The sequence below is a fragment of the Myotis daubentonii genome, chromosome 16, assembly GCF_963259705.1.
Source record: "Myotis daubentonii chromosome 16, mMyoDau2.1, whole genome shotgun sequence".
Taxonomy (NCBI): domain Eukaryota; kingdom Metazoa; phylum Chordata; class Mammalia; order Chiroptera; family Vespertilionidae; genus Myotis; species Myotis daubentonii.
Window position 1 is genome coordinate 18,925,419 of NC_081855.1, and position 12,639 is coordinate 18,938,057.

The 12,639-nt window shown below is 41.8% G+C and overlaps 2 protein-coding genes across 10 annotated transcripts in view; one reads left to right on the plus strand and one right to left on the minus strand.

Moving 5' to 3' along the window:
- Window positions 1–9,071, plus strand: part of RABEP1 (rabaptin, RAB GTPase binding effector protein 1) — a 113,716-nt gene extending 104,645 nt beyond the window's left edge. For all 5 annotated transcript variants that reach the window (XM_059668970.1, XM_059668971.1, XM_059668973.1 and 2 more), the window contains 5 exons: window positions 547–736; window positions 1,376–1,431; window positions 3,747–3,845; window positions 5,592–5,708; window positions 6,431–9,071. In XM_059668970.1, coding sequence (XP_059524953.1) covers window positions 547–736; window positions 1,376–1,431; window positions 3,747–3,845; window positions 5,592–5,708; window positions 6,431–6,532 — 564 coding nt within the window. In that variant the 3' untranslated portion in view covers window positions 6,533–9,071. The remainder of the gene's footprint in view (window positions 1–546; window positions 737–1,375; window positions 1,432–3,746; window positions 3,846–5,591; window positions 5,709–6,430) is intronic.
- A 189-nt stretch (window positions 9,072–9,260) lies between these two features.
- The window catches only part of NUP88 (nucleoporin 88), a 33,544-nt gene continuing 30,165 nt past the window's right edge, over window positions 9,261–12,639 (minus strand). For all 5 annotated transcript variants that reach the window (XM_059668980.1, XM_059668977.1, XM_059668978.1 and 2 more), the window contains 7 exons: window positions 11,787–11,945; window positions 11,394–11,519; window positions 11,208–11,273; window positions 10,984–11,064; window positions 10,590–10,716; window positions 10,138–10,256; window positions 9,261–9,496 (listed from right to left, as the gene is read on the minus strand). In XM_059668980.1, the coding sequence (XP_059524963.1) occupies window positions 9,433–9,496; window positions 10,138–10,256; window positions 10,590–10,716; window positions 10,984–11,064; window positions 11,208–11,273; window positions 11,394–11,519; window positions 11,787–11,945 (742 nt within the window). In that variant the 3' untranslated portion in view covers window positions 9,261–9,432. The remainder of the gene's footprint in view (window positions 9,497–10,137; window positions 10,257–10,589; window positions 10,717–10,983; window positions 11,065–11,207; window positions 11,274–11,393; window positions 11,520–11,786; window positions 11,946–12,639) is intronic.

Genomic DNA, 12,639 nt, shown 5'->3' on the forward strand with positions numbered 1-12,639 from the left:
TAAGCTGACTTTATTATAGCAAATGGTGATCACCTTAGAAAGCCATTCTTTGCCATACTTGCCTCTGGGCTAACATAGTACTTTGCTTGTGGTAGATGTCCAACAAGTGGTTGAATGAATAAGTAAATAAATTTTATCTTCATAGAATTCACATTTGCTTCTGAGTTTATCTTTTGGTTCTTATACCCTAACTCCTTAAATTTAAGCAAGGACTAGTTTAGCTCCTAAACTATTCATGGTGAACCCCACATTGTAAGTCACTTAACATTTTTATTTTTCTGCTTATGAAACAGTTTTGAGGAAAAGATATGTAGTTCACAGTGCACATTTTTTGGCTGGAAATGTCTTATTTCTAGAACATTCTGAATGTTAACATGACATGCATGGTACCTGCCCCTTGAAGCCCCAAGTGGGGTGGAGTTGGAAATCTTTAATTTTTGAACCATTTAAAGCAACACCTGAAATTCTGGTTGCAGAAAATCTTTACCTTCCTTTATTTACTTTCTTTCCTCACAAACCCAATAACCATTTGTGTCTTTAATCCAGGAACTCCGGGAATTGGTATTAAAATACCGTGAGAATATCATTAATGTGCGGACAGCAGCAGACCACATGGAAGAGAAGCTGAAGGCTGAAATACTTTTCCTAAAAGAGCAGATTCAAGCGGAACAGTGTTTAAAAGAGAACCTTGAAGAAACTCTGCAATTAGAAATAGAAAACTGCAAGGAAGAAATAGGTGAAGATAAAAGTGATATAGTTTAGAATTGGAGGCATTAAATAAAACTTTTTTTCTGATTCTAAGAAGTAATACATGGCCATAGAATGTGGAAACAGAAAAGTATAGGAAAGAGTTAAGTAAGAACTCAGTCCATTTTTCCAGATGTTCTGATAATATCCAGTAACTAAGAGTAAAACAACAAAAAAACCCCACCCAAAACTCACTGTATTTTTAGGAGCTCTAGAGGCCTCTCTTTGGCAGCTACTAGGAGATGGGAAAGTCAGTACTTGAACCTAGACCACTGGGGGTGTGACTAGATGCGTGGCGTTTCCTTGCAGAACTTCGATGGGTTAACAGATTCCTGCAGAGAATATCTCCACACACCCCAGGGCTAGATGTGGATATCTGATGTAGAGGGAGTTTATGAAACAGTGTTCATTCATATGGACTCTGCTTTTACCTGAGCTTGGTTATAATGCTGATTGGGGATAATTTTGAGAAAAGAGTGTTGGTTTTCCTCTGTGTTTAGTATATATTTGACTTCTTTCATTATATGAGATTGAAATTACGGTAGAAAAAAGGAGTGTTGTAAGAAAAAAATTTAAATCCACAATAATCAATAAATGATAACACTTCTCCCTCTTTTTTTCCTTCTAGCTTCCATTTCTAGCTTAAAAGCTGAATTAGAAAGAATAAAAATAGAAAAAGGACAGGTGAGTTTCACGAGTTTCAAATTAATTCCACCAGCAACCAGTAGTTACTAGTATTTGTTGAATTCTGTTGTGTTAGACCCAAGGAATGAAATATAGTTACGACATGTCCCTTGTGTCTACTGGGAAAGGGTGTGATGATAATCGAGACCACTTATTGAGGAGTCTGCTCTGTGCCAGGCCACATGTAGACCAGAGGGCACAGAGGGGGCATATATGATTGCAGCCTGGAATTTCCATGGTCGTGGGAAGACAGGCAAGGTATGGTATTGATATGTACTTGAAGCTACAGTAGAAATATGTACAGAATCTTTTACAAACAGGAGACGATGGTTTCTAGCTGGCTGAGCCCTCTTCTCTTAGAGAGCATGACCCTACTCAGCACTGGCCTCCTTGTTTGTGGACCTTTGCCTCCACCTGCCACTTCCTTCCCATAGTCTTGGCTGCACCAAGCCCGTCTCTGCTATCTCACTCCAGCCCCATGTTGCCTCATCCTCGTTTACCATCCTTACAGCTCTTACACCCATGGGTCCAGCTGTCTGAGAACCTCATTCAGACCTTCAATCCCCTGCACTTTTCCTTTGGTTTTAGCGACTTCCTCATGGCTTTGCTTTCTTCTGAGCTGCATCTGTATGGCTTCTTTCATATAGTCTCCCAGCAGCACCTGCAGGTCCCGACTTCTCGTCTGTCTGCTGCCCTCACTCGGTACTGCCCAGCTCTGGGTTAATCCTGCTGTGCACCTCTTCCACCTCTGCCCCACGCTGCTGATGCCACTGGAATGAAGAAAACACTGCTCATGTCATCAGTTGGGCCTCGAGTGCTACTCAGTTGGCCTTTAATTTGCCCTTAGCAAATGTCTTCCTTCCCGCCCTCCCAGTGGGAGTCAGACAGTCACACTCACTTCACCTCCTCATTCGGCACATGATGGCCGTGTACCCGTCATCATAGGGCCACCTCCGCTTCCTGGCCTCTCAATTACTTCTCTTACTTTTCTTCCCAGCCTTCTCTGTCCTGTTTCTTCAGAGAAAATGATCTGTTTCTGCCCAGGGAGGTGGCTCAGTTAGTTGAAGCATCATTCATACACCAAAAAGGTCTTGGGTTCGCTTCCCAGTCAGGGAACATACCTCGATTGCGGGTTCAATTCCCAGTTAGGGCATGTATGGAAGACAACCGATCGATGTTTCACTCTCACATCAATGTTTCGTTTCTCGCTCTCTTTCTCCTTCTTCTCTCTCTAAAATCAATGAAAATATCCCCAGGTAAGAATTTTTAAAAAAGAAAGAAAATGAGTCTTGTTTCTGACCAGACTTCCTCTCAGTTTTCCGCTCAGTTATGGGCCTTGAACCTCTACCTTGTTATTGGTCTTTTCCATTACACAGATGTTTCCTGCTAAGAGGAGAAAGGTTTTTCTTTGGGTTACACTTCTCTCTCAAGTTACCAATCTTTCTTCTTCCTTTTATAGCCTAGGTTCTTGACCTCCACTGCCTGACCTCCCGGTCACTGCTCACGTGTTGAAGTCTGGCTTCTGCCTCCACTGTACCGTTGCGGTTGCACTGGCAGAAATCATCAGCCCTCTAGTCACGCCCCATCCTTTCCACTCTGCTGCTGTTTGGGTTCAGACTTCAGTTCTCACCTGGGTTATTGTAACAGCCTCCCAAATTTATCCCATTCCAATTCATCTTTATAATAAACCAAGGCCTTTAGATTGTAAACTATGTCCCAGTCTGGTTAAAAGCCCTCCAGTGGTTCCCTTTACCTCCGGGACCAAGTCCTTATTCCTTAGCCTCCCTACTGCCTCTCCAGCTTCAGCCGCAGCACTCTGTGCTGTAGCTCTGTAGCTCTCAGCAAATAGTCACCACAGTTCCTGAACTCGGTTTTTATTCATCTCATCCATCCCCTCTCTTTGGCAGCTCTCTCCACCTTAACCCTTTTCTTTCCCCTGTAAAATTTCTCATCTTTTAAGGATCAAATGTCATCTCTTCAAGGGAACCCTTCTCAAGTTTTCTGGCAGAATTAAATGCTTCTTCCTCCATGTTCACATGTCAGAATTCTTTACTTCATGTTAGTCTTTTCTGATTTCTCCATCTCCAGGCCTTAGAACATAGTAGTTGCTTAGTTTAATAAAATAAATGGGTCTTGCAGAATAAATAGAAGATTCACAGAGACGAAAGGGTGAGAAGAGCATCACAAGCAAAGCCAACGTCCAAGGCCTAGGAGACCTGAGAACTTGGGCATCGGGCTCCAGGTGCAGCTCCTCTGGGTGGTGTGTTGAGTAGGGAGTTTCTATGAATTCAGCTTTTTCCTTCTTCCTTTCACAGTTGGAGTCCACGTTAAGAGAGAAGTCTCAGCAGCTTGAGAGCCTTCAGGAAATGAAAATCACTTTGGAAGAACAGTTAAAGAAAGAGACTACTGCTAAGGTGATGTTTTTGTTGGTAGTTGAATAAAAAAACAGTGCTAAGAATGTAGGATCACATCTTGCCTATTTAAAAAAGATTGCTGCTTTGAATAGTGCTACCCTTTGAAAGTCATCAAGACTTTGCAGGAAGAAAATGAAGTGAATTTATCTCATTAGAGTTGGATCAGATCTGACACTGCCTGCTCTGGCTTTTTAGGTGTTGGGCTGAAAGGGCCATGAAGCAAACTTGGCTCTGCCATAGCTAGACACACTGTTTCAAAAGGGTCATTCATTTGACTCATCAAATATTGCATTGAGCCATATTTGCTGCCTAATTTTTGATGATTCCAGTTAGAATAAAAGTGCATGAGGCTATTTGTGGGGGAGGTTTCCTAGAAAGAGTGTCTGTGGTCACTTTTAAGTGTAAAAACATTGTGAACCCGGTATCTGATAGTTCTCTGTAGAAATGTTGCCACATGGTTTGCTGAAGGGGAGATAGCTGAGGCTGCCTGATACATGTTCACTGACAATTTTCATATGCTTGACTGTTATGGTTGTCAGAGAAAGTCCCCAAAGTTTCTTCCCTATTGCTGTAGTAGCTCTGATCTTAGAGCTGCTTTAAATATATATATATCAGAGGCCCGATGCATGAAGATTAGTGCAAAAATGGGTCTTCCTTCCCCTGGCTGCCGGCACCGCCTTCGCTCCGGCTGGAGCCGCCTTTCCGCCTTCACTCCAGCTTGGAACTGCCTTTCTGCCTTCGTTCTGGCCTGGAGACAACTTTCCACCTTCCCATGCTGCCCAGAGGCCCGGAGCGGCTGGGTGGTGCGGAATGCCTGCATCATCGCCATGGCAATGAGCAAACATCCTGCCTCGCCCCCTGCTGCCTGGCACCTGTGTATGCAAGTTAACCCACCATCTTTGTTGGGTTAATTTGCATACTCACTCCTGATTGGCTGCCGGGTGTCACAAAGGTACAGTCAATTTGCATCTTTCTTGGCAGCCAATCAATGATTCTCTCTCATCATTGATGTTTCTACCTCTCCCTCTCCCTCTCTGAAATCAATAAAAAATAAAAATTTGCATCTCTTTTATTAATGTAGACATTGATTTCAGAGAGGGAGAGGGGAGAGATAGAAACATCAATGATGAGAGAGAATCATTGATCAGCTGCCTCCTGCACACCCTCTACTGGAGCTCAAGCCCACAATCAGGGCATGTGTCCTGACCAAAATCAAACTCAGGACCTTTCAGTCCGCAGGGCGATGCTCTATCCATTGAGCCAAACCAACTAGGGCTTAGCAGCTGCTTCTTGATGATTAGCCACTGTCACCAGGCTGCTGGGGGTGAGAGGAGATGTGTGCGTCCGTCCGTGCAGCACTTTAATACGTTTTGATTCATTTTAGGGACCTCGAGCAAGTAGCTTAGGCAACTCGATATCCACCTTTCTTATCTAGTAGGAGACTACAAGTTCCTAGATCTCCTAAGTCAGTGGTTCTCAACCTTGGCTGCACATTAGAATCACCTGGGAATCTTTTTAAAATCCTGATTTCTGGGCCCCATCCTGTGGAAATTCTGTTTGTTACTAATGTTGTGGACCCACGCCATAACAAAGAAACAATTTCCAGAGGATGAGGCCCAGAAATCAGGATTTTCAAAGATTCCCAGGTGATTCTAATGTGCAGCCAAATTGAGAACCACTGTCCTAAGTGATTCTGACCTATGGCTCTTTGGCGTTAATCCTCCTTCAAAACTTGTATTTTTTTAGGTTACCATTGAACAACTAATGTTTGAAGAGAAGAACAAAGCTCAGAGGTTGCAGACAGAACTAGATGTCAGTGAACAAGTCCAGAGAGATTTTGTAAAGCTTTCTCAAACCCTTCAGGTGAGGCATTTGGGGAACCCTTAGAGCACCAAGGCTGTTTAGGGGGTCCTGGTACCCAGGAGAACTCACCGCCCCTTGACTCCACCACTGACAATAGCTAATCCAGCCCAAACACCTGCCTGGTCATTCAAGCGAAAACCCAGGTGTGCACTTCAGACTTGTACCCCTTTCCCTCTCTACCGTTGGTCCTTAAGAGTAAAGTGTGAAGTCCTTGGAATACCATGTAAGATTCTTCCCAACAAGGCCTATCCCTACAGTTTTTCACCTCTTTGCCTTATATTTTATATTCCATGTTCCAATGTACTTTAACTCCTTGTGGTTCCTTGCCCACAGTAGTCACTCTGGTAAGCCTCATTATCTCATCAGTGCCTGACTCCCCAGGCCCAGCTTAGCTTTGTCTTCCCCATAGACCTACAGAGCTAGGTCCTCACACTGGGCCACAGTGGTCCACCACCACCTCCATGCCGCCTGGCACACAGTGAGTGCCTACAGTGACATTTAGCATATTGTGCTGAGAGTCTCTGTAAGTCCCCCTGCCCCACCACCTGAACTGTGGGTTCTCAGGGGTCAGGTCTCATTCACATCCATGGTCCCAGCACCTTACACTGGGTCTGCTCCACAGCAGCTTTTGGGAATTGCTCCATCTCCTCTAAACCAATCAAAGTAACCTTCCGAAAATCTAGGCAGGAACCATGTGCACTTACCCGGTATTGTCTCTCCAGGTGCAGTTAGAGCGGATCCGGCAAGCAGACTCATTGGAGAGAGTCCGGGCAATTCTGAATGATACCAAACTGACAGACATTAACCAGCTTCCTGAGACATGACACCTTTACAGCAGGATTCTCGCCTGCACTTTGGGTTTTTAACTCATCTTTAGAGCAACATTAATTACTTACTCTTAACTAAAGAAGTCACAAAAAAGGAAGACTGGGAAGATGTGTTTCTAGTGGGAGAAGACTGTGCAGCACAGGAACAGCAAACAGCCAGGCTAATTTGCAGCAAAAGACCTTTCAAGTGGGAACACTAGCGAGACCCCAGGCTTGACTCCAGCAGATGTGGATCAGGTTCGGTGATGGAGAAAGTGCTGTTTCCTTGCCTGTTTATCCAACATTTCCCTAAAGCACCATCCAGTAGTGTTTGGAATTACATTTCCTGTTCATAGAAATTGGAAGAGATCATTTTTTGTTGTATAGAGTACATCAGTAACAGTATTCAGCTAGCAAGACACGTGTAGTATGCTGTATGAGTATTTTATATTAAAATATGAAGTTTGAGAGCAGGCCATTGGCTAGTGACTGCATTTCCTAGCTCAGTGCTTTTTAAAAAAACTATCTTTCATTGGAGGATCTTAAATGCTACTGAAACTTGCTGGAGAATCAGATGTTGTGGCAAACAAAACCAATTCAAGAACTGAATTATGAGAATTTGAAAACTTAGCTGGGGCTATACGTATTGGAAATTGAGGTTAAAGGAAAAGCACAAGAAACTGTTTGAAAGCACTTTTTCTGCTACTTGGATAAATTTCGTGGGCCCACAGGTACCAGGGTCAAACTGAACTGGTACCACCTGCTCTTGAAAACTGTGTTATTGGATCAGTGGGAAAAGATAATATTAACAAAACAAGCTGACAACATCTAGTACAAATTTATAAATCTGCTGCTTGCTTTTAACTCGAATCAATGGGCCGAAGTACTGTTTCAGAAATGTCAAATACAAAATGGTGATAACTATGTTTGACAGGTACCAATTTTGTATTTTTCTTTTATAATTTAGACCTGGAGTGTGATAATGCTTATGAAGTTGGGAAAACCCCAGTCAGTCCGTTCATCAGTTTGGAAATCTGCTTTGTCATTCCTGTGAGGTTAGCTTTTCTTTGTGAAGAAAGCTTCAGTGAACAGGCCGTGGCTGTATGGTGTTGCAGAAAGCAGAGAACGGTTCCTGTTGGTTATTGACCTGGTGCAGGACTGTTAGCCAGTAGGCATCTACATGGTTTCATTCATGATAGAGATGGTTCAAAGGTAAAATTGTTTTCAGATAATTTTTGTGATTGGTGTTATATGACAGCAGGGTACTTGAAGGACCCTTACAGTAATTAAATGGATTAAGTAGATTGTTTGGCTCATTTAAAGCCACCATCAACTTAGAGTTTAAAGTGAATTGTCATTGTTATAAATGAAGCTATTGTGGACTAGCCGGAAAGATCTTTACTTCTGTCTTCCATGGGACAAGATACAGACTACATACCTCATTCCTTAGGTTATTGTTGTAGTCTTGGATTCATGATTATGAATTTAAAAGTAAATACTAATTATGGAAATAGTGCTACAGGCTTGCCATGCATGAAACGTTATTTTAATTGGTTTACAGTCCCTTTGTATAAAGTACTACTTTGGTTTAAAGGAAACATTTATCCTCATTGAGTTACAGGGAATTTAATTCTAAAATACAATCTGTTTAAATGTTATAAGTGTAAGACTGGTTCCTTGAATAAGCTCTGAGCTAATTTGTTGTAGAATATTAAAATTGGCACTATAATTCAGGATGGATGGGTAATCATAATCTTCCTGAACTAAACTCTAGCCCCAGGGAACTGCTCTGCTGAGACAAGCTTGCAGATGTTTTTCTCAGTAAGGTGGTACTGGGCCAATAAAATCATGATTAGGGAACCACTGGTAGTCTCTACTGTGGCAGATGCAGACTGTTGGAACCCACTTTGTTAAGAAAAAGGTCCTAGAAAAACCCAAACTGTTACTCTAGGTTTTGTTAACAATTTGTTTCTGGTATGAAGCAAACATTGTGCCACTATCCTGGTAAGAAACACTTTAATCAGGGTTTTCTGTGTAAATGGGAAATTGATTTGAAGGCAGGATTTAGCCTGTCTGGGCAAAAGAAAAGATCAGTTCGGTTTCACAAGTGTTCCTGTGTTTGTGTTCAGTCTGTACACATATTTTCTCACGCATGTCTAACATGATTTACCTCCTACCTGTTACCTGCCTTATGTGGCTTTTAATTGGCAGTCACTCGGCCATTTCTAGGCAGGTGCAGTATTACCTTTCAGAACTAATATGGGCAGGTAAAAAACTACCCAACGCTAACAGAACAAGATCATATACTGCAGACAAAGTCATTTGTTTCTTTTTCCCTTTGTACCTTGTACTCACTTGTAACTCATATCAGGACACAGTGCACAGCCAAACTGAGCTCTCAAAGGTAATACTGCCTGCGGAAGTGAGCCAGCAGCGGCTTTGCAGTTGTGGATCCTGGGCTCGGCTCTAAGCAGATTTCAGATGTAACCGTTTGTTAACTGTACTGAAGGTGTGTCCTTAGGAAGAGTGTTCAAATTAAAAAAGCTGCTGCCTAGTATACTGTGTGGCCTTTTCCTTTGAATCCTTCCTTTTCAGAATCACATTTCTGGTGTTGGCACTTTAAAATGCAGTTCTTAATCTTGTTCAGCTGTGGAGAAAACTCAGGGTTCTTGGGCTTTTAAAAAAAATCCTAAGCCATTGCTGAACATAATCGTCAATTTAAGCTTATATATAAGGCACATTCCAATTTTTAAGTAAAAGCATTTATTCAATAATTATAAAACAAGTAAAGTATGAAAATGATGAACAATATAACACCAAATGCCTCTTTATAAATAGGTAATGCTACTGGCTTGTTTTACAGTTTGAGCTCAAGCCTTCACTTGTGTTAACTTCAGGTGCGACTGTTCCTGGTGGTGTCAGAAGTTGACATGATTTCGGATATCATTAATCTGCTTCACCATTTCTCTTATGTGTTCACCCCTGTAAAATCATAAAATCACTTTTGGGAACAGAACAAATGAGTAAGCCATAAAGAATTCAAACTAGTTAGTAATGTTGAAATTAGAAGTGCTTTGCTAAAATAAACAGGTTAACATTTCAGATGGATAGTAATGGTGTTTACTACTTATTTAAGGCTAACAACAGTGGCAAATAGTATTGCAACTGCTGGGAATATATATATATATATATATATTTAATTGATTTTTTACAGAGAGGAAGGGAGAGGGATAGAGAGTTAGAAACATTGATGAGAGAGAAACATCGATCAGCTGCCTCCCGCACACCCCACTGGGGATGCACCCGCAACCAAGGTATATGCCCTTGACCAGAATCGAACCCGGGACCCTTCAGTCCGCAGGCCGACACTCTATCCACTGAACCAAACCGGTTAGGGCCTGGGAATATTTTTTAACATGTTCCCTGGGGACTACACCTTGACCACACAACAAAATCATATTACAATGAAGTCATCATCTCAAGTTCTTTATCACATGGCTCCTATTCCAGTAAATGACATACAAATGCCAAGTAATATCAGCTGGGCAGAGAAAGGCTACTTTTGGCATATTTATTGCAAAGAAAAAGCTACCTCATAACAGCTGACTATTAGTATTACTTACTCCTCCTTCAGGATGGACTGAATGCATTTCCGCTGGTAGGCACTGAGGGTAATGGTGGGTTTTTGAGGACTCAGTACCTTTTCCATCTTGCGCTGCTGATAGTCTTTTTTCATGGTAACCTTAAGTATCAAACAGAACATAGGTTTTTTTGGCTGTGGTTTGCTGCATGTTTTCATGGTATCTTTTTACTTTTAAAATGTATTTTTGTTGAAAAGTATTACAGATTTCCCCCCCCCCCTTTTTTCCCCCTCATTGACTCCCTCTTCCCCACTCCTGCCCCCTTCCCAGGCCTTCACTGCATTACTGTCTGTGTCCATGGATTATACTTGTAAGTTCTTTAGTAAATCTCTTCCCACCTTCCCTACCCCCTCTGAGAATTTTGTATATTTTATGAAATAATTCTTACAGAACAAACATAAGTACAAAATTTAACAACCTATATTCATTCCTACCTGTTTGATGGCATTGCCCAAATGTCGAAGTTGATCAGGTATCAACTGTAATTCTTTCTTCATGTCTCTCTCACTATCAGAGAGAACTGGAAGCTGAGAATGAAAACTATGAAGTACTTTTTTCATCCTTTAAAAAAGGCAAGAAAACATCTCAGCTTGAGATCTCTGCCACTTAGGAATGAATCTAGAGTCTATGAAGGGAGCACCACAGGATGACGGGGAAGGCATCACTGCACTGTCTTCCCTAACGCACCTCAGGAGAGGTAAGGGAGCCAGCTCCACTCCGCAGGCCTGGGGGAACACTCCAGGCCCACTTCGCGTGGCACTATTAATTTCTGAGCACATAGCACTAGTAGTACCTGAGCGGGGAACTGAATGTTGTACGACCACTGACCTGTTTGTGATATCTTCTTGTTTTTCCTTGGCTTCCTCATATTTGTCAGCTAAGCGCTCAGCCATTTCCCGCAGACTTTTCCTAATGGCAGAAAAAACGAGACTCTTAGGGTCCATCTTGATGGTGAAGCCAGCTAATGTGGTCTGGGTTTTAGGGCGAGAAACAGTTCCCGTTGTCTTGAGCTTTTTTTTTTTTTTTTCCTCCTCCCCAATTTTGGCACTTACCTTTCCTCTCGACAATAATTGAGATCTTCAAGTTGTTTCTTTTTTTGGTCACATAATAATTTGATCCTTCAAAAGCAAAAAAAAAGAAAAGAAAAAAAAAAGAAATGTAATGGGAAGCCAGGTCTAGGCCATTACAGGGTCGGCTGCCCGCCAGGAGCTGGTGGTATGTGAGCAAAGGCCACCCACCTCCGCTGAATCTCCTCCTTGGCCAGGTCCTGTTTAAGGATGTACTGTTCTCTGAACACCTGGGTGGCTCTGCTGATGAGCTGAAGACATTCTTCAGGAGGAGGGGCTGTATCTTTTTCAGATGATCTTTAAAAAAAAGTTTCTACCATTACTTTCCTTTAGTTGAGTAAAACAACTAAAAATTGACTCAAGTCATAGCTGCTTTTTCCCCTTTTTATACTTCCTGTTTATCATATTCAGGTGCCTCTATATCCATTCTGTCTATTCACTAGCTGACTAAATATGCCCTGTTTCTTCCAACTCCAACATAGTAAAAAGTACATGAAATGAAATAAATAGCTGAGGAGAGAGAGGATGAACCAGTTCTTAAAACCTATCACCTATATCCCATACTTCAAAAATGCTGGATTTGCAACACTGCGTTGCAAAATACTTCTTATATGCTTTTCAAAGGAATCCGGGGCTTCAGCTAGAATTCGGAGGGGAGACTCTGCCACTTCAACATCTCCTTGAGTACAAAGCAGGGGAGGAGACGCAGGATGGACTGTGCTTCTGCAAAATAAATGAAACAGAATCTACCATGAAGTCGCTTACTGTATCAGAGGAAAGTATTCGCCACATCTGCCCAGAATCTTAAGGAACTATCAAGTGGCACTGTGTGTGTGAGTACCAGGATGTACATTTCTGCCATGAAGACAGAACCTTGGGGAGCTACCCCCTTATTCTACCAATGCTACCATTTGTCAAAGCATTTTGGGCCCTGTCACTCCAAATTCTTTTTGTAAAGATCAAGGCAGCACAGGGTATAAATTCATCATGAACTTTTCTGCAAGGACTGGAGAGCCCGTTATAAGCCAGAGTCATAAACAAATGAATCACTCATTTCCTAGGTATAGTTTGGATTTGATCAAAACCAATATTCACCCAGATAATGACTAAATACTGTACTTACTCTCTATATAACTTGACTTATAAAAATTACATTCACTCGAGTATTACAAATATTCACAATGGCAATTTCAGAAAGCTTGAAAGACTGCAAAAGTTAACACCATGGTGAGTGACTTACTCTGAATGCAACAGCAATCTGGGAGTTTGTTAAACAATATTACACTATAGACAACCTGTATTTTAGGGAGTTAGCAGAAAACATGATTTGAATGTATCTAGATAACATTTCAGTTTTATTTTCCTCTGAGATTCACATTTTTATTCTGAAGTAACCCAGTGTGTAGGTCTTATTTCA